The 22,210-nt window shown below is 38.2% G+C and overlaps 1 protein-coding gene across 4 annotated transcripts in view; it reads left to right on the top strand.

Annotated features, from left to right (window-relative positions):
* Enox2 (ecto-NOX disulfide-thiol exchanger 2) overlaps positions 1 to 21,661 on the top strand; it is a 294,940-nt gene extending 273,279 nt beyond the window's left edge. For all 4 annotated transcript variants that reach the window (XM_033760415.1, XM_033760416.1, XM_033760413.1 and 1 more), the window contains 5 exons: positions 8,789 to 8,970; positions 11,011 to 11,118; positions 14,430 to 14,538; positions 18,926 to 19,011; positions 20,162 to 21,661. In XM_033760415.1, coding sequence (XP_033616306.1) covers positions 8,789 to 8,970; positions 11,011 to 11,118; positions 14,430 to 14,538; positions 18,926 to 19,011; positions 20,162 to 20,293 — 617 coding nt within the window. In that variant the 3' untranslated portion in view covers positions 20,294 to 21,661. The remainder of the gene's footprint in view (positions 1 to 8,788; positions 8,971 to 11,010; positions 11,119 to 14,429; positions 14,539 to 18,925; positions 19,012 to 20,161) is intronic.
* Positions 21,662 to 22,210: the final 549 nt, after the last annotated feature.

Genomic DNA, 22,210 nt, shown 5'->3' with positions numbered 1-22,210 from the left:
TATCTACAATAGACTTAATGGAGCTTACCAAATAGCTTTTCTCCCAGAAGGTTTCAATTCATTTTAATTCAAGGACTTTTGTGCATTTTTCTTCCCTTTGATCGTATCTAATTCTGTTATCTCTCTTCTGCGGTACTCAACTGCAAAAATCCTGCTCATTGTGAGCCAGTGAGAGGGTTCTGTTTTTATCTAAATTAGCTACATGTCCTAGCTATCACTCACTTCCAATTAAAAGCTTAAGCAACTAGATCTCAGAGTTGTTTTTTCTCTATGCTACCAAACTTGAATTCTGGGAACCTGTAATGTGTTCCTGGTTATGATTGACTTCCCAAAGAAAGTAAAATCATTTACCTTTCCTTGGATTGCTCACAAATTTTCTGTTCTTCCAGAAATTCTGTATTAGTCACCTCATATTTGTGATGCAGTATTTGACATACCCTTGCAAAGAAGAAAGGACTGCTGTGCTCAGAGCAGTGCATTGAAGACAGAGAATCAGATCAAAGAAAATCATGACATTGTGAAATTATTTCATTCTATTGTTAACTATGATGGAAAGTACATGTACCCAGGAAGCATAAGAACAGCAGTTCCCCTTTCAGCATCTATTTTCTGCCTTCACTGAGTGGTTCTCAGAAGTGATGTATTTGGGAGCCACTTGAGTTGCCTTTACAATTTTATATTTCTGGGCTGTAGAATCTAATTTAGTGATTTGTAGGAATCTGCACTTTGTTGGGAATCCTAAATTATTTAGATGCTGGTGATCCAGGGAACATATATGAAAATCAATGACTTAAACTAATTCTCCTTCATTGTTTTAGGCAAGGCTTTCTCTTCCCTTAGCATCCAGTCTCCTTCTTCTCCACCCTCTTCTCATTATTCTCATTTTAAGAATTTGACTAGTTAGTTAGAAAGCACTATGTCCTATAAACTGATGGAATTATAAATGTATATATGCATAGATCCGCATAAAATATAAGAAATACCACTTGGTGTGAACCTGAGAAGTACTGATTAGAATGCAATAAAGGCAAAAGATATCTGTGTCGTCCAGAGTGGTCACAATCAGTGAAAGATGAACAGATTTGGATTAGCGGAAGGAATGTAAAAGTGGGGAAGGGTGGAGAAGCAGGGCTGAAAGATGGAAATAACTGATATGTAGAGGGGAGATCAAAGATTAAGTGGACAAGATGGGCCCAAGATCTGGGAGACAACAATGCTAAACTTTAATTTAATAGAGTAGGCGACATAACACTGTAAGTACATTGTGAACATGATTCTGATACAATGAAAGCAACATAAATTATGTATTTTGGAAATAATTTTAGTTTCAGAGAGACCAACCAAAGGCCTTTATAGGATTTTAGATGTGAAATTATATGGGTAGAGTGACAGCAACAGGAAGTGAGAAAAAAAAGATGAGAAAGAAGGCAGTGAAGAGTATGAAATTAAAGATTCTAGGAGTTATTTTTAGAGGATAAGACTAAAGCCTTTACTTGGAGAATTAATATAGATAATGAAGAAAAGGAAAGAGCCTGCAATGAGTCTAGGTTTTCTAATCTGGGAGATTGAGGGATTGGTGGTTGTACTGGTTCAATAAATCCGCCATAACAAAGTACTACAAATGGGGAGGCTTAAATCACATGTATTTATTATCTCACAGTTCTGGAGTCTAGAAGTCCAAGATCCATGTCATTGGTTCCTTCTGAGAACTGTAAGGAAAAACCTCATGCCTCTCCTCTAACTTCTGCCATTTCCCAGCAATCTGGCAACATTCAACATACATACGCATTACCCCAGGCTCTGCCTTCAAGATCAGATGGATAGCATTCTTCCTGTTTGCATGTTTGTCTCTATGCCAAATTTCTCCTTTCCATAAGGACACCGATGATATTGGGTTAGGACCCACACTAATAACCTCATTGTAACTTGATAGTCGCTGAAAATACCATTCCCAAATAAGGTCACATTCTTACAGTTAAACGTGTCTTTTTTAGGGGAGGGCACACAATTCAATCCATAGCACTAGAGCTGGCATGAATGGACTGATAAATGGCACTGATTTGTACAATACAATGAATTAAGCTTCAGATTGTAGGTAGTTAGAAAGCAGGCAAGAAGGATTTGTATTCAGAGCTGAAGATATAGAAGGAATAGAAGATGGTGGCAGAGAAGTAATCATTCACCAAGGCCCTAAAAAGGTGGAAAAATGAACATGAAAGACTGAAAAGGGATGAATATACAATTTTGGTGGGCTACCCACAGTACAAAAGAAGGAAAGGAAAAAAGTTAGCATAGAAATTAGAAAAAGAAAATTCTGAGTGGCTAGAAGAAAACTAGAATTGGGCTGTAGAAATCAAGAGACTTTTTTTAAGAAATAGGGAATAATCAACATTATCAGATGTTACAAAGAAGAGAGAAATTGGGAGAAAAAGTATTGACCAAGAAATATATTAGTACAATTATAGAGGTAGGGGCAGAATATAGCATTAATGAGAAAGTGGACAAAGACCTCACTTCGGGAAGTTAGGTAATAAGCAAAAAGAAACACAGGTATTATAAATGACAAATAGAACTGATAACAAGTTAAGTTGTTTTTTGTGGTTTAATAAAAGGTAAGGATGTCATGAGGAATGTGAGACTGAAAATGCTAGAGAATGAACAAGTATTTACGAATAATTATGGAAATGGATCCCTGGAAAAGAGTGGAAAGTGCCTTATAGAGAGAAGGCTTTCTTCCTCTGAGATAAGAGAAGGAAAGCTGAAAGATATATAGATATATATTGGTCAGGCTTCTCCATGCAGTAATGGATCATCCGTTGATTATAGAAATTATTCAGAAATGAGATCATGACAAATGAGGAACAAATATGGAGTAACTGCTATGGGCTGTACAGAAGGAAGAAATGCATGAGAGTTGAGGGACCCATCTGCACAGGTCAACATGAGTCTTTATGGCTCTAGCTACCTACCTCTGCAACTTCCTATAAAAGTTGTCTGAAGCTAGGTATGGAGGTGCATACCTATAACCCTGGATATACAAGAAGCTGAATGCAGGATAATTATAGTTTTGAGCACAGCCTGGGAAACTTAGTAACTTAATAAGAGCCTTTATAAAAATAAAATAAAATAGGCTGGAAATGTAGCTCAATGTGAAGACCTTGCTTCAATCCTCAGTACTAGAAAAAAAAATTTCTGAGGTACAGGGCCTGGGATAAATAGCAGAGAAAGTTGAGTGAAGTTACCATGATTTGGGGATCAACATGGTAAGCCAACCAAAGGGTTTCAGGAGGCTGAAGGTATACAGGGCACTGAGGAGTTTGGAGTAGAATCCGTTTAGCCAGGAAACAATGGATTGAGTGACAATGGCCACTCCAAGAGATTGAACATCACAGCAAGGAAAGATGTCAGAGTCTCAGGGAGACGTGGAGCAGTAAGAGAATTGGCAAATAAGGATTCTTTATGAGAAAAAAAATTTAGAGATCTCAAGAGGAAACAATGAGGACTGTAGTGCCCCCATGCTGGCAGAACTCAGATTATAGTGGAGATAATGAGGGACAATGAAAGCAAAGCATCATATCAGGGAACCCAGTTAAGATTTCATCTGGACTGGCGATTTAGCTCAGTGGTTCCACCGCCTGCCTCACAAACACAAGGATCCAAGTTCAATCCCCAGTACCCCCCCCAAAAAAAAAATTTGCCTGAACCATGCCAATGGGTTGTCCTCATATCATCTCCCTTTCTTTCTACTCTGTTCTTTTTAGCTTTTCCTTTTATCAGTCACTGAGCCTGAAACTTTTTTCTGAGTCTTGAGAGGAATGTTGTACATTGTTTCTCCCATAACTTTTTTTAGCATTTCCTCTTAGGACACTTTGTAAAAATGACAAATGCCCTGAATTTACTTCTGTTACTTTTTGTTTGTTTCTTTTGCACCACTGAAGAAGACTACACATTAATTTTTTAATGGCACAAAAATCCTTTTCAATCTTTCATGCAGAAACATGTCTGGGATTTTGCTGTTAGTGGCTCCTCTAGAAGGAGGTGTTCACAGCTGCCTTTGTACTTTCACATTGCCACAATGAACTGGCAGCCTTCAGATCTGAGGAGCAATTCCCATAAAGAGACACATTTTCCCAAATAGGAAAAAGTCAAAAAGGAGAAGCTGAGAACTAATGATGTCAGGTTATGAATACATTCACTGTACTATGCTCTTTAGTATCAGGGCTGATGGATTCACGTATTCAAGCATATTATTAAAAGGTAATATTGAACTTTTTGATGTTCTGGCAATGTACAAAGAACTCCAACTTCAGAAATGGGCCCAATTAATACTCAGCCTGTGAAAGGAAAGACTTGGTGTCCTCATTAAAATGACAAAACCCTCATTTCAGGGAATGAGAAACATATTTTTAGGGAAGGTCCCCGCAGTAGCATTATAGGTTATCACAATTTTTTTTTTGCTTAATGATAGGTCCAAACTGGGAAGATTATTATCTGCTTCCACTTGACTGCAGATATCCATTCATTGCTGTTCATCAGCATGCCCCCCACCCTGACAGGCAGAACAGAAGCAGTGTCTTCTCCTCATTTTCTCAGAGGGAAAATATTTCTACATAGAAGCTCAAGGATATACCTCTAACTATGCCCCTAAATCTTTGCCCTTTTCTCAACCATATATCTCCATGTAACATGTAGAACATGAGCATAATCACTGGCCAAAAGAAGGAAAATGAAATATTACTATTTTGTGTTTAGCTATGTGGATTGCCAAAGAACAAACATCCAAACTATGTCAGAAATAACTAACTGCCCATCTGAAAGAGTCACTTAATTTATAGAATTACCTGTATGCTGTTTACCTGAACTCTAGCTCAAGAAGTTGTCCTTGGTGCTGACCAAGTATTTCTTCCTCTGTTTGGCAGATGGTGAATGTTCTTTTTTTGTATATAGTTTTGCATATATAATCACATTCATTTTCTTTAGTATTGTGATTGTTAGCAGCACTGCCTATCTGATGGAAAGTATCTCAGCCAATGGGAGATAGCAAGGACAGATTATATTTGGAAGGCTAGAAAACCAAGTCTCTGTGTAATTGCTTTCTCTTCCAAGATGTAAAATGTGTGTGATTACATTAATGATTTAAATCAGTAACAGAAACAAACATGAAGGAAAGTTTCATGCCAAAGGCCTTTGGTAATTTTTTAAAACCAAAATATGAAGTTTAAAACTACCATATCAGGATAAGTTCGTGGCTACCCACAGAAAACAAATGTAGATGCTGAGAATGTCTCAACACTACAAAAAGATATTTCTAACCAGAACCCTTCCTATTATAATCATTGCCACTCTGCTTTGGATAGACAGTCTGATCTCAGCAGCCTACATCAGTACCTAAAAGTTGTCGGAAACCCCTTAGTTTCAAGGCATTGAACTAAAGCCAGTGTCTCCTCAAAGGCAGCTTCATTTAGGAGTGTGGAATGTTTTTTGTCCTCTGAATATAGTTTTCTTCTGTATATTTCGTCTTTGTAAAAAACAATTTTTTCTATTACTTAAGTACAAGATGGATCTTGTCTTTGATATTCCTTTTTAAAAACTCTTCTACTGTTTATTGACTAATAATTTCAGTGGTTTTTATTCCCATTACTTTTCTTTTACTGTGTGCCACCCACAGTCCCTCGCTGTTGCTGGGAAAATCCACATCTTTGTCAAATTTCCCTTTAACTTTTGTATATACTTAATATATCAGTTTGTACTCTTGATCCATCTTGATAATATCCCTTATAGGCTGTCTGTTCTATTAATAATCAAGAAAAGGTAGCTTGAGCATGTGGTTCAGTGGCCATGATATCAATTCAGCAAAGAAAAAGAAAAAGAAAAAGAATAAATTACAAATATGTCGACTAACATAGTGTTAAACAACATAAATTAATAGTCATATAATTTTTTACCATAGTCAGCCTACAACGTAGAAGATACTCACTAAATGTTAAATTAGTGAAAAATCTTCTGATTAAATATTTTGGCAGGGTGCAGTGTTACACACCTGCAATTCCAGCATTCTGAGAGGCGGAGGTAGGAGGACTGCAACACTGAGCCCAGCCTGGGTAGGTTAGCAATTTAGCAAAGCCCTGTCTCAAAATAAAAAATGGCTGAGGATGTAGCTCAGTGAAAAGGTCTTGGGTTCAATCTCCATTACAACAAAAACAGGAACAGACTTTATAATTTCTAACTTAAAACATATGCCCAAACCTACAAGTAATTAAGTTTAACCTAGGTTTCCTTGTGTAACTTCATTTTTTAATTAATAGACTTTATCTTCAGAGCAGTTTTAGGTTCGCAGGAAAACTGAGCAGGAGGTAGAGTTCCTATATAATCCTTGTCCTTACCAAGGGAGTCTTCACTAGTGTCATCCTCTTGCCTCAGAGTGGTACATGTGTTTCACTAAATCTTCATTGATACATCATCACCCAAAACCCATCATTTATATTAGGGTTTATTTTCAGTGTTGTACATTCTGTGGGTTTTGACATATGTAAAATGTCGTGTATCTTTCATGGTACTATCTTAAGAACAGTGTCAGTGCCCTAAAACTCCTCTGTTCTCTACCTATTCTACCCTCTTCCTTCCCTACTAACCTTTGGAAACCACTGTCTCTATGGTGTTTGTGTTGCTTTTTCCAAAATGTCATATAGTTGAAGTCATATAGTATGTAGATTTTTCAGATTGGCTTCTTTTACTTAGTATAACATTTAAATTTCCTTCATATCTTTCCACGATTTGATATCTCATTTCTTTCTAGCACTGAATAATATTCCATTGTCTGGATATACCACAGCTTATCTCTTTGCCTACTGGAAGACATCTAGCTTACTTCCAAATTTGGACAACTATAAATAAATGTGCTGATATCATTCAGATCTGAAATGTCACCCAAAGGCTCATGTGTTGAAGCCTTCATCCCTAGTGGGGCAATGTTCAGAGACAGGGGTTTGGGAAGGATACTGGATCATGAGTGCTTTTCCTTCATCACTGGATTATTGAATTCATAATTTGATGATATTATTGGGAGGTGATGAAAACTTAAGAAATGGGGTTTAGTTGAAGGAACGGGATCATAGGGGTATGCCCTTGGGGTCAAACCCTCAATCTTCCTCAGTCACATTCAGTCTACTAACAGTCTATCAAAGTCACTTTCATTTCTGTTACAGTGCTTTTAACCTCTAGCATTTCTTTTTTATTCCTCCTTCAAATTTCCTTCCCTCTGCTTATATTATTCCTGTGTTCTTGTATACTATTTTCATTAAAGCCCTTCAAATATTAATTATAGAGTTTCTTTTAAATCCCAGTCTGATAAATCCAACATACTTACTGTATCTATATCTGTTCTGATGTTTTTCTGTATCTTCAAACTCTGGATTTTGCCATCTAGTACACCTTGTAATTTTTGGTTGGAATGCTACCTAATTCTCTAGTCTGTAATTCTCAGACTTTGGGTGAGCCTATATTCTGGACTGTGAACTTCAACAGTGCTTCTCAGTTTTGTTTCTGCCACCCTTAGGTGGGACAGGATGGCTAGAGGGAGCTGGAGTTGAGAATTTCCATGCCCCCAGGTCACCTATGCTCTTTTAAAACCTCCAGCAAGTTAGGTTCTGATAAAATAATGTTCCCTGAAGGCAGGCCTTGTTATGAAATACATAATGCTCTGAAATAAAAGATTGATAATATAAAACAGGAAGTAGAACTTTTGCAGAAAGGAAGGGGACCAAGAGATGGACAAGAAGGGGATGAGAGAAGGGAGGGGCAGGAAATGAAAATAAAGAATTAAGTTATGTTATGTGCAGTACCAACTCCCCACAATGGATATAATCATTATGAATTTAAAACATATGCTAAAAATTGTTTAAAGTTAAAACAATTCTCTGGCATTTCAAATTTCAAAATGATTCTTTACCATTCTCCTACCAGATGCAGGAGATTTTTCTCTGTTATTCGCTGTGAAGACCTGCTAGAGCTCTTAGGAGCAAAATTTTTAAAAGTGCCTACTGCTTCAAAGTTTTTGACTTACAGGTTTGTCCATACAGAGTATCCAAGAACTGGTCAATTGCAGTTTAAGTTCTTCTACTCTGGAACAAATTCCCATGGAGGTTTCTGCTCCTGGATTCCTTGTGATTTGCTACATTCACTTTCCTGTATCTCTAATGTGGTGGACAGAGGTCTGAACATAGCCTTGTTTATCTGATGGATATAAAAGGAGTTGTTAAATTTTCACTTTGCTTAGCATTTTTATTTGCTCTTAAGACAAAGTGGGAACTTCTCATATCCCTCACATACTGGACTAGAAACTAGAAATCTTATGTCTTATTTTATACACTTCATTTTTTCTGCAAGACTAGTCAATACTACATTCTTTAAAAATATTTTTCAGCAAAACTATTGTGTAGGCAGTAGTCATTCCAAGGAGATTAGTCCTATGTTTTATTATTACAGGGCTCTTATTTGCACCATTTCAAATAAAAGTAACTGATGTTCCTTGGAAATATCTTGGTTATATGTAAGATGATGAATATGAACCATAATGACTTTTGTGTATTAGAAGCCTGGCTCATTTACAAAAATGTACCCCTTTGTGCTTTTGTGCCTATCTCTTGTTGCCATGGCTAACTCAGACCTAAAGTTCCTCAACGAGAGAATTTTTATCCATATTAATTTAAAGTACCAAATTTTCATAGTACTCAGGTGCACCACAAAGAAATCTGGACATATGATTTAACATTTCCCATGGATTGTTTAGCCTTAGTATCACAGACAGAGGCTCTAAAGGAAGAAAATGACAGCCTCCGTTGGCAGCTAGATGCGTATCGGAATGAGGTAGAACTACTCAAACAAGAACAAGGCAAAGCCCAAAAGGAAGATGACCCAAACAAGGAACAGCAGCTGAAACTCCTGCAACAGGCCCTACAAGGAATGCAGCAGGTATAGCCATTTTTGTTTTCTGTACCTTTTGGACAAATAACGTCAGTTCTTCACCTGTAAAAGTGTTCTCTGCAAGAAAATAAAATATCAAATCTGCTATTCTTCTTGATGTCATAGTTGCTGGCATGGTTGAGGAAGAGAGTATGTGGTGTGGGTAATGAAATAATCTGGTTAATACAGAAATAGCAGTGGATCATCAATATTCAAAGAATAAGTGTTCACTGGGAAATGCTTAACATTAAAATTACATTGGACACAATCTTCTCTTTTCTTTGTGCTTCAGAAAGTCTGCGGAATCCAGATAGGGTCTCAGTGACTTTATGAAGAACATTAATTATTTATGAAAAAGTAATGATGAATAAGCATTTAGTTGATAGAAAGACAAGTAATACAGACTTGTAGAAGAAATGGCACGAATACTATCTGTTCTTGGTTTGGGTGGAAATGGGGACATTATGGATCTGTAAGTATCAGTGTTTTGGGTGCATAATACCAATTTGTTTTTATTGTTTGCACATTCATTTATATGGATAAAGTTACCTGCACATAGTTCCAAGTATAAAAAGAAAACTAATAGAAGTGCATCCAACTTCAATTGCATTCAGAGATAGTATTTGGGTAATAGATACTTAATATCTAGAAGTTTGATGCAACTAGCACCACAGTAAGCACACAATTTAAAAGATATCAACATCTGCTTTCATTACAGTAAAGGATTAGTGCTTCAGAGGAAGTATATATCTTCTTCTGTCATGCCAGACTACCAGCCATTTTCTGTACAACTTAAATTGTGCAATAATTTTTAACTTTATGCCCTGGAATTATCTAGGCAAAGATAATTGCTGGTTGGAAATTATAAATGATGAGCAGGGAATCTCTTCTGGCACTAGCCAGCCCCATGTTATTACTTCTGCTGCCATTGTCTTCCTGTGTGACAGGTAACATCGCATTAATATTTCACCTTTCCTATTAGCAAAATGTGTGAAGTAATACTTACCTTCCCTTTATTGTCATCCTGGAGTTTAATTAGAACACATAAATTATATCAAAGAACGTTAACAATGCACAGTGTACTCTATTTTTCAACCCTTCTCATACTCTTTTGCAAGCCTTTGAAAAGTAAAACTTCAGAAACATTTTTGTTTTATTTTGTCCTCTCCAACACCAATTTTAAAATCATTTCACCTAAGGACATTTCCACCACTTAAATGCCATTTGAAAATAATGAACATTTTTTTTATTTCATCATTTCAAAGACCTCATAGAATTAGGTTTCTACCTCCTAAAAATTAATTTCACTCATTCAAATTACCTTTTATGGGGAATTAGCCTTGTAATCAATTATAAAATTTCTCCCACCTTATTTTTAAAGATGAATAGTACAATATGTGTTTAAGAACATGAACTCTGGGGCTGACCCAGCCTAGTTTTATATATAGCTCTGCCACTTCCTATTTGAATGTCTATAGGGAAGCCACTTCACCTCTCTAAGCCTCAAAGATAATAATATAAGGTTATTCTGAGGCTTAAATTAGCCCATTCCCAATGCTTAGACTATATTAGGCCCTCAACAAATAGTGTGTTGTAATTATTAATAAAGACAACTCCAACTACTTGCCTACTGGTGTGAATACTAACATAGGTGAATATGAATTTTTTACTACTTTCCTTATAAAAAGTGAGGTTGGCTTGGCAAATGGCTATTTACAAGAATGCTTTACAACATTAAGTTCATGTCTATTCAGCAATCAAAATACTGCCCACACAGCTTTAACTGCACCTTATCTTGACCCCTGGCCAGACTGGAGACCCAGCTAAGAGACTGGATAAATTAGTTTTCTCAGGTGCACATGCAAGAAAATTCCTTAAGGGCCAGATAAAATAAAGTGAAGAGTAATGATTTTTCCAAACTCTACATGGAAAAAGGATTCTGTGTGCTAGGGAAAGGTAAGGCAAGCCTGCCTGATATCTAACCTCAGCCAGATATTTTAAGTGAAGCTTAGCTCTTAGTGATATGATTGTCTTTGGTCTTTCTTGTAGCATCTCCTCAAAGTTCAAGAGGAGTACAAAAGGAAAGAAGCTGAACTTGAAAAACTCAAAGATGACAAGTTACAGGTGGAAAAAATGTTGGAAAATCTTAAAGAAAAGGTACAAGATCCTAAGTAAACCTTTCTTCCTTTCCCCTTTCCCTTTTTCACTGACAGTGAAAATGCCGAGGAGTTTCTGCAGTGGAAATCAATACTGAAATGTTTAGATGGCTAGAGATTAAAATCACAATTCCAGGATAATTCTTGTATTGAAGACCCTGCTCTTAGATATGAGTCTGTGGCATTTCTGAAGGTTCTGGAGAGTATTTTTTTCAATGAATTAAAAAGTCTATCCCTGAAGTTTGTCAGACTTCCCTCTTGGAGAAGACCAGCTTGCACTTCTCTTCCTGCTTCATCTTGCCAAGTAAACAGCAGGGGGAAAAACTCATGTGACACAAAGTAACTTTGGTTGAGTATTTCATTAAAGGAAGAAACAGGCTTAGTTTCTTTGTGCACTGTCCCTCTTGTGTAATAAGGAACAGCCACAAGTTAGAGGAATAGCCAGAACCAAAAGGAGGGAAAGCTTGGAAAGAAAAAGAGACACAGTATGCTAAACCTAGATAATAGCAACAGAGAGAGCAAGATGGGTCTTTATCAAGTGAGAGCCTGAGTCTGCTACAACCATGAGTCAGGTGCCCAGCCTGTTGAAGGCATGCAGACTACCTCCTCTAGGCCTGAATATTCAGCTGAAGTTATTCTCTTCAAAAGAAGGATCTTTGGCCAGAACTGCCTCATGTTAATATCTTGTGAGGAAGAGAAAAAATTAGGAGCTTGGACCAGGAGTGTGAAATCAACAATTACACAGTTGTTAAATAGCTACCTCTCTTATCTTCTATGCTCAGCTCAGGAAGATGCAGTACACAAAGGCCAGGGGTGTATTTACCAGCACAGAGATGTCCCTCAGAGTGCCATTAAGAACTGGGAACCTTGGTGTAGTTGAAACAAATGATTGAAAGTGTTTTCTTCTGGAGGCCATTTGCAGTATGCTTTTAATTCTTCCACATCATAAAACCAACTCACTTTCCAGTTTTGTGGGTGCTATTAAAGAAATGAGCACAATCCCGGGGAAATTCATTTGTCAAGCTTTTAATTGAAAAGTGCCAAAGCTGTGCTACTTATCAGGACTTTCCTCATACTATCAGAGCTTCTAAATTGTCCCAAAGCTGCTACATAGCTCAGTTTGACTTCCCACATAGAATGGAGTGTGTAGCCAGAAGACTGTAGATAGATGTGGCGTTAAACTAATGACATTATGCTCAGAATCGCTCATTAGGATTAACATCACAAATGGACTTAAGGACATTTTTATGTAAGCAGCTTTCTGCTTTGTAAAGAATTTCATTTAAAGAAACAAGAGGTCAAATGGCATAGAAGAAACTTGCCATGTTGTGCCTGAGGAAAATGCTTCCCATTGTGAAACTGAATATACCAGGAAGTGGCAGCTAAACAGGACAAGGAGAGAAATCCAACTGATAATCAAAACACAGTGAGTCAGAGTATGTTTTTTCTTGTTGTTTTAAGCATAGCTTCTTTTAGAAGAAGAATTCATGACAGTTCATTATAAACTGATCTTCTCTGGGAAGCTGATTTGTGACCAAATATTTCAACCTGACACAATTAGGTTAGGAAACAAAGCACCATCACATTAGACTGCAAAAAATAATTTCAGGATGAAAGGAAAGCAATAAGTTTCAGTAAAGAGGGATTCTTTTTTGTTAGTTTTGTTTGTGTTTCTTGACAGTAAACCATAGTGTGAGTTATTGTCAGTATTTTGCAATATAACAATGGGACTTACGTGTATCTTACTGCAGAAAAAACTATCTCTACTAGCAAAATTTGAGGAAATAAACATCCTCGCAATATACCTTGTAATGCTTTAAATGCTAGCTATAATAAAATAAAAATCAAGTTGCAGTAAGGCCACAGTTCTATTGAAAATGGCTAAAACTTCTTAGGAAATCATAACATCTTAAATAAACCCCAATCTTTTAAACTCTCACACTTAAGAAATGGTTTACTGGTTCACTTAATATTTTAAGGGGGTTAAAGGCAGATGTGAAGCCCGGGGCTTAGAAGCAAGCATGTAGTTTAAATCAAACTTGGCATGATTGTTATTGCCTGGGTTGAATTCTAAGAGCCAAAGATTGAGTAGGTCATCAAAGGGTCCTCCTCTGACTGCAGCCAGGAAACCTGTAAACCCACAAAACAACATGGCTTGCAGCAGAGACCATTTGTTTCATTCAGAGATGCCTCTGGGAAGCTTTGAAGACACCTTTAAAGAAAATGGAAGGAATCCTGCCCCTGCTGAGGGCAAGAGAAGAAGTGACAAAGCGCCTTTGTCTGAGTCAGATATGATCTGTCCCCAAAGGAGCAACTGCCCAGCATTTTCTTTTACAAAAGTAAATGACTGAAATGGAGAGACTGAAACAATGATTTCTTTTATTCCTTCTTCTGAAGAAATATGTTCTCAACATTCAACACAGAAAGAAAGATCCATGGATGGTCTGGAGGTGTTTTTTTACTGTCATTGCTGGGCGTGGATTTCACCTGAATCTCTCAGTAAGCCTACCAACCATGCCAAGCAAGAAAAAAAGTCAATGCCTAAGAAAGCCACTGACTAATGATATTCTTGCTAAAAGTCGAGAATATTTTACTGGGGATTGAACTCATGACTTTGTGCTTATGAGGCAGGTGCTGTACCACTGAGCTAAATCCCCAGGCCAAGTCAAATATATTGTGTACTTACCACTCAAGTGTACTTACCAGAGAGAAGAATGTAAAATAGCCACTGGTCACTAGATAGAGGCTCTAAAGGCAGTAGCTAAGAACCTGTGAGAGGATTGGCTATATTACAGATTCTTCATTCAGAGGTGAGACTCACCATTAGCTGGGAGTGAACCTAAAATTTGAACACAAAAAAAAGAGATCCTCTTAACTAACAGTGAATGACCTGGGATGAAACTCTAGCAAAGTATTCTTAGTCCATTTACCTAATTTACCTGATAGCTTTATTTCCCTCATCTGTAGAATGGAGATAATACATTTCTATTACTACCTGGCATCTAGTTACTACACAATAACTGTTGAGTCTGGTTCCCTAGACTTCTTGTATAGAGTTAAGAATGATGAAAGCAGGAAAAATACTGGTGAAGATAAATGTTTAAATTTTTCTGTTCTGAAGCCATATAAAGATGCTTTGGATCATCTGTGGTGCTTCTGTAGTTCATATTATTTTTCTCTTATTCAATTATCCAAACTGGACAGTACTGTTTTATGGTCCTTTGTTTAAAAGGTCCTTGTTATGTAGTTAATGGAAACCAGCTCTGTTGCCAAATACAGCAAACTGACCAAGGAAGCATGTTATTCCCACAGGAAAACTGTGCTTCTAGACTGTGTGCATCAAGCCAGGAAAGCGACTACCCTCTTGAGAAGACCATGAACAGCAGTCCTATCAAATCTGAACGAGAAGCGCTGCTAGTGGGTAAGGAAGCTAACCCCCCCGTGCGTGCGCGCACACACACACACACACACACACACTCATAAGATATAGTAGAGGAGGGAAAGGGCTTACCTATGATTAATAAATGCATGCCAAGCATTTATAAAGCAGGACAGTATAAGAATCCTGAAGATGATGGGGTAAAAACAAGTACAGATTTTCATAAAATTTGCAAGAGCAACTCCCAGTCCTCTCAGGGTTCCTCAAAGCCCCTGCCACGTCAGTGTGTCCATATGAGCACTCTGTTTAGTGGGGGTCAGCTGTAAAAGCACACTGTTTTACATCTCCAGGCAAGGATAGCCAAGCCTTCTCACATTCACTCAGGAGGCTAGTGTGGACATTGTTGGGCAAGGAGCTTTTTTTCCAGATGAGACTCTGGAGTAACTGCCTCTCAGGTTTTTCTGGGCTACTGGCTGAGCCATTTTTACTCATGACACTTCTGACACCAAATAAGAGAGTAATTTTTTTTTATCTCCTGATACCAGATTCCTAGTATCTCTTCTGACTGCACTGTTTCTCCAACTTCAACTGGGTTCCCTACTATTCAACTCAATGAAATTCTGACTCCCACTAGCTGGAGTTACCTTCATATTTCACAATTGTAGGGACTAAGTCTCACAAATCTGTCCTTATTTTAGATACCAGTCTCAAATATCAGCTCCTCAGATGTGTTACTCAGCTTTTCTTTACTCTCACAAATACCTGAGGTAATCAGCATATAAAAAGTTTATTTTGGCTCACAATTTTGGAGGTTTCTGCCCATGGTTGATTGGCCTTGCTACTTGTGGATCTGTGATGAGGCAACATATCATGGCAGCAGTGTGTAGCAAAAGCCTTCACTTTGTGGCCAGGATGCAAAAGGGGTAGGGCAGGGCCAGGGTCCCAAAAACCTCTTCATGGCTGTGCCCCAATGGCTGGAAGACCTCCCACTAGGCTCCACCTCTTAAAGGTTGTATTATCTCTCAACAAAGCTGTGGGATAGGGACCAAGCCTTTATACATAGGCCTATGGAAGACACTCCAGATGCAAACTACATTTCCAACTCCCACACGCTACTGTTGCATTCTGCTAGAGTCAGGAGTTCTCACAACCTCCACCCCATGGGTTCAGTAATTTGATAGAACAACTCACAGAGCTCAGGGAAGTACTTTACTTCTATTACCAGTTTATCTTAGAGGACACACTCAGAACAACCAAATGGAAGAGATGCATAAGGCATGGTACTAGGAGGGGTTATGCAGTAGTACATCAGTTTACAAACTTCTTTCTGTGACTCTGTTCACAAACTAAACTCGACATGAACCAAGTCAGCTTTCCACATAAGGTCAACATTGATCCTAACCATTGAATTGGATTTTGTTCTTGTCCAAATCAGTTTTCAACCAAAATCATGGAAAGAATTAAGTTCGTGAACTGATGTACCACTATGTGCCCTTTCTGGGCATACCTCCCTCCCTGTGTCTTAGTGTGCTCCCCAACTGGAAAATTCTGAACTCCATCGAATTAGAGATGTTTAGTGAGGTTTCATTATATAGATGTAGTTGGAGGAGAGTACTGAAAATTAAGTGTTTGTAGATGGGGAGGGGAAGAAGGGGTGAAGGGAGGGCAGAGGTAAGGGGAAAAAATGAGAATCAAGACTTGTCATGTAGAGGTACAAGATCCCAACAATGAATGTAACTGTACTGTATCCCTAAAATGTACCAACTCTCTAATCATTCCTTGCTCTTACTGGCAGCCAGACACCAACCTGAAGCTATTTACACCCCCCCCACCGCAGGCATTCATAAGCATACAAAAGATACTCTATCACTCCAGAAATGCTAGTTTTAGGAGCTTGTGCCAGGCACTGTGACAGCTACCAAATATTTATTTCTTTACTACTGTACATTGGCAGATGACCCAGGAGGATGGATGTGGTGTGTTGGACAATGGTGGGCTCCAGTGAAACAAATACAAGTATGATGTATTGTTCTCACTGTATGAAAATTCATTCAGAAAGTCAAGATCACACAAATGGTTCAGAAATTAGACAGACCTGGCTTTCCATGTGGACCACACCATTCCTTTCCTAAACTTCAGTTCCTCCCTCTGCATAATAATGTCACCAACCTCAAAGAGCAGTTGAAGTATTACGTATGATAATTAGCTTAAGTCACTCAGCACAGGACAGGGCCCATTTTATACTTACAATGCTATTTCCAAATGCTTGTTGGCTTTGTATTCCATTTGGAGAACAGTGGCAGATTGAGGTTCTAAAATAGTCATTGTTTCCCTACCCTTCCCACTTCCCCTTCCACTTTGCACCTTTTCTTCCTGTTTCAAATTATCTATTATACCTTTTAGTCCTTATTTACACTTTCAGTTTCTCACACTAGAGAAACTATAAAAAGATGGGAATAACATGAGAAAAAGAAAAAATGGAAACAAAGTATTTGTAGATAGGGAGGAGTGGAGGGGTTGAAGGGAAAGGCAGGGGAATGGGGAAAAAATAAGAACCAAGATGGATTATGTAAAGGTGCAAATTTCCAATGATGAATGTCACTACGCCGGATACCTTAAATGCACCAATAAAGTTAAATAATTTAAAAAATAAAATATTCAGTCATTAAGAGGGGCCTAGTTAATCCCAGCTGCCTTGTAAGAAGTTGAGTCTTACAGTAGCCAGGCCCTAGTCTCCAGAATCTTCCAAACTAATTGCCTTCTGCTTATTTTCAAGATACATCTGCCTCTTCTGGTAATGGGTATCATACTCAGATTTAATACTTTGATATGTTAATAAGAATGCACAGGGAGATCTGCCATTAAGGCCTCAGGAAAAGTGACAACTTTCAAAGTTTTCCAACTCATTTTTAACAAATCAGCACAGCAACTGAGATGTGTCAGAGAAGTGCTGGGTGTAGGAAGCCTCTGTAATGGATAGCCTGAGGGGGAAAAATGGTTCTTAAAAATAATGTTTCTTGTTCTGTGTTTTAAAGAATGCAGTCTTGGGCTGACAGAGAGAAAGAGAAATCTGTTTTTTTAAAGTCTATTCTTTGTGAACTCACAAAAACTGCTTAGTGTTTTTAAACTATGGAGTTATTTCTTGGCACTTGACAGTCTTTCTTGGCCATGACATCTAGAATTTCTTTGAATGTGTATTGTCTTCTCAGAATTTAAATTTCTCAACTAGAATCAGTGTTGAGAAATTCAATTTACCTAGTCATTTAAGAATAATGTCATGTTAGCGGCAGCAGCATCCGTTGTGAGCAGATTTTGAGCTCCTCCATCAGTTCCTCCTAAAGTCCCCCGAACAATCTCTTTGCCATCTGATACTTGAAAGATTTTTTTTCTCAAACAACTGACTGCACTTCAAGCTACAATTTAAACTTGTGCTATTCTGTCAGTCTTGTAAATGGACAGAAAAGTTGTAGTTTATAAACCAAATCAGATTTCACTTTTTTTCTGGCAGTTTTCAGCAAACAGAAGTCTGGGTCTGTTCAATGTCCAAAGATCCTATAAAAGGAGATGAATTCCAAATAACTTAAATAGTATAATTTTGAGCAATTTTTTTGACTTTATGCCAGAGAAAGATTAGAACAATTAAGCTAATGGCCAGCCTAATCAAGGCAGTTAGAGCAGCTGCCAATCACCCTAGAGTTAGGGTGAGTAGAAGTCAGGTGCATCCCTGGAGGCTGTAAACTGCTTTAAGAATTCTGTAATGTGAAGAGATTCAGGACTCTAAACAAAACATGCTAGTGACCACTTGAGTCAGCCATGAATGAAATGTTTAGCTTTTCTTTACAGAGCTACTCCCAAAATAAAATCCAAACATAATCAGCAGATTGTGTTATGAGAAGCACTGGGTTAATTAGGCAAAGTACCTGATGTGTATGTTTGCCCCAACAGCAAGACATTTACACCTTAAAGTCTAATTTAAAGACTTAGCCTCGTAGGTGTAGAAAGAACTGCGAAAGCGTAGCATAATCTAAAGTCGTTGTAAAATTCTAGAATTAAGATATTCCTTAACCATCACAAGTTATGGAAGTGATTGTTTCATTGTCAGTTTTTCTGCCTGTGATATAGTAAGAGGCAGCATGTGTAGTGATTAAGAGCAAAGGTCTGCGTTCCAGCAGCTCTTACACTTAGCAGCTGTGTGATCTTGAGCTGCTTGCTTCAACTTTCTGTATCTCAGTATCCTCATCTGTAAAATGAGGAATACTTACCTCACAAGGTTATTGTGAAGGTTAAATGAATATATGTAAATTTAGAGTAGCATCTAGTATATTTACGTTGTACATTTGTAGGTGTTATACATATGAGTTAAGTCTGTCACGTGAAACATCTCAAGGAATGCCACGCTCAAGTGTAACCTCTAGGATTATCTCTCTAGGGATTATCTCCACGTTCCTTCATGTTCACCCATTTGGAGCAAGCATTGAATACATCTGTTCCTACTTGCACCGTCTTGATAATAAGGTATGTGGGGCCTGAAGGAGGGAATCCAGGGGATGTAGGTCTCTTTGTGAACAGGTGACCTTACTTTATGTATGCATAAATAAGCTATTATTTATTGATCTAAGGAAATTTCCCTCACTTGCTATTTCACTGTGATCCAGTGAGTTTCTCTCTTGCAAGAAGGATGACCAACTGTCTAGGCTGGTGGAGGACTGAGGAGTGTCCTTGCACTTGAGACTTTCAGGGCTAAAACCATGAAAGTCTAGGGCAAGGTTGAATGAATTGGCCACCATACTTCCAAGATACATCTGAGAAGAATTTTCCTCCCTTCTCTTGATTTACATATCAACTGCAAATTAACCAGCTTTCCTGCCCATCCAACTTTTGTCTTGGTTCCCTATCTGTAAGCAAATGTTAATTTTCAGAATTTCTTATTGCAAATAGCCCTCCCGCCATCACCAATGCATTACCTACTATGAAACAATTGAGGCAAGGATAAAAAGTGTTGAAACAAAAAGCTGAGGGTTTCAGCCAAGCCCTGGTGCCTAGGCTCAGAGTTAGGAAGGTAGCTACTAAGGCAAAGATGACTGCCTAAAACAAGCTCTCAAGGATTCCACACATTTGCTTTTGTGTTAAGGTAGAGGAGTGGATATGTTTCTTGTCTGTCTGTCTGTGTGTGAAGTGAGGAAAGAGAAACAATGCATAGAAGTAGGAACACAGAGCACTGCCCATTCCTTTTACTTTTCCTTTCAAAGTGAATGTTTGTGTGAAGAATTCTGCCTTCTTCCCCTCCCAAAAGACTTGGCAGCTTCAGTGGGCCTCACATAGCAGTTCCTGCACTGAGCAGCCATTATTAAGCTGACTATACACCCACACTGCTCCATGCAACTGATATCAGCTCTTTCCAATAGCAAGTTCAGTGAGTGAACGAACAGTGTCTGGTGGTCACAGCAGAGGAACACCACTGTCTGTAAGCCACTCTACCAACACACATAAATGCACAAGAAGGGGAGCAGGTTAAGCCATACACACATCCCTAACACACACACTCATCATCATCGTCATCATCATCATCATCATCATCATCATCAAGTAGGCAGCACTGAGAAAGAAGACACAATTGAGAGCATGAAACTTGTTTAGAATGGAGGGTGTGCTCTCTGCCCTGCAGATCTGTACCAGTGACGTGGAATGCCTCATGAGTAGACTCCAGCATACCTTCAAGCAGGAAATGACCGGAGTTGGAGCCAGCCTGGAGAAGAGATGGAAATTCTGTGGCTTTGAAGGCTTGAAACTGACCTGAATCTCTTTGCCTACCATAGGATCCTGAAAATAAATATGTGTTGGACAAGCTTAGAAAAGTGATTTGTGTTTTCAATGATTTTCAAGTGGAAGTTGCTTTAAATTTGTCAGTTCATTCCTTGAGTATCTTTTAAATTGAAATACGGATCCTGGAATAGCACTTCAAGCTACAGGTCCGAAGAAGAATTTGCCTCAAACCTCAAGTGCTGTAACTCCCTCCCCTTTCTGGCAATTGGTTCTTTTCTTATTAGTAGTATTGAAAAAGTCCTCTGACTAAAGAGTATTTGGAGTGTTTTCAGTGTTTGTACTACTGTTGTAGACCTTGGTATTTTTTTTAAAAAAAACTGTTAATTGAAATGTTTTAATGATTCATATGTGATTTGTGTTTCCAAACTTTTCATGTTAATGTTGCTGCTACTGGATAGGAATTAGAGGAGCACTAAGTACTCTGTGTAACTGCCATTGTCTTTCTAATCTCTAGTAGACCAGTAAATGAATAACGCATCAGTGTCCTCTGGTTGGTGCTTACCAGGTTGACCTTTGAAACAACAAAGCATGGTTTGTGGCTTTTTGCAAAATTACTCTGAACCAAAAGTTGACAAATGTTCCAAAGTTGTTATTTTTTCCAGTAGTTAAAAAAGGTCTATTTAGAATTTCAAAAAAATAAATCTAGATGTCTTCACCAAAAGCAAGTATTCAGTATGACTAGCATGTGTTTGTGCTATTCAAAAATCTCTTGTAAATAGTCTGCTTTTAAAGGAGAGCATGATTAGTTTTCTATGAATTGAAATGCATTCACAGGTGGGTGCGTGCACATTAGCAGAAGGAATTTATTGAAGTACTCTCCCCTCTGGCCTTCTGAAGTCTGTTGGTCCCTTTTTTCTGCTGTCAGTGTGTCAAACTGCAAACTGCGTACTACTGTAAATACTATGTTTACTTCGTGCTGAATGTTTGCCAAGAGTTGATATGAGGATATGAGTATTAATAGTAATGAACTAGTGGGTAAATAATGGGCCAAAGTGTTGAGGTTTCCTACAAATCGGTCTGCTCTACCTGGAGCGCTGATTGCTGGGGACACCTCCTGTTCTACTATGCCCCAACAGCAGGTTGCAAAGGTGGCATGGAAGTGGATCGTTTAGGAAGTTCTGCTTGGTAGAAAATGAAAGGAAAGGATAGGGCTTTGGGGCTAGAACGGGCTTTATTTATTTATTTTTGTGGTAGCAGCTATGGGGCTTAGAACATAAGCCTGCCCTCCCTTGAACTGCCTGGAAGGTAAGAGGATGCACTGAATAAGCAAAGCCAGTGGAGAGTGTTCCACAAAAAGACTTTGTAAATGAGATGCCAGTAGTGTTCAAAGTTGTATTTTTAAAAGATAAATATTTCTTTTGTATACCTCAGTTTGTGTTTTGTTTTGAATAACGTGCTTTCTAAGTGACCCTTTGGTAGATCACCTCAGTTTCTCCCTTTGTGTTACCAGGATATTGGAAGAACATGCTAACCCTACCTGACAGCTAGAAACAGCTTTCCTTATCAGCCCATTCCTGCCAAAGCTGGCTTACCCTCGAGCACCCCACTGTAGCCCCAGAGAAAGCTCAGCTTATTTTTACACTAACTTCCTCTCCGAAGCACCTCTGTCATCAACACAGTGGAAGGTGTTGATTCACCAGTCTCGGGGGTTCCTGGAATGCCTTGTTTTAATAATATGTAGGAAAGCAAGGCGCATTTTCCACTTACCAGTTATTCCATAAGTAAGTAAGTTAAATAAAATTAAATTTTAACATAGCAGCTGCCCTCCCTAAATACTTCACTCTCCTTTACTTAATCTATTTATATTGCAAACTGCTTCTATTATACCTGCCACTTTGGTCCAGGGTTGTCTCCCCAGTGTATTTGAATATACTAGCTGTGATGATTAATA

Source organism: Fukomys damarensis, unplaced genomic scaffold, assembly GCF_012274545.1.
Source record: "Fukomys damarensis isolate Sample0158 unplaced genomic scaffold, DMR_v1.0_HiC HiC_scaffold_39, whole genome shotgun sequence".
Taxonomy (NCBI): Eukaryota; Metazoa; Chordata; class Mammalia; order Rodentia; family Bathyergidae; genus Fukomys; species Fukomys damarensis.
This window is presented reverse-complemented; position numbering and strand designations above follow the sequence as displayed.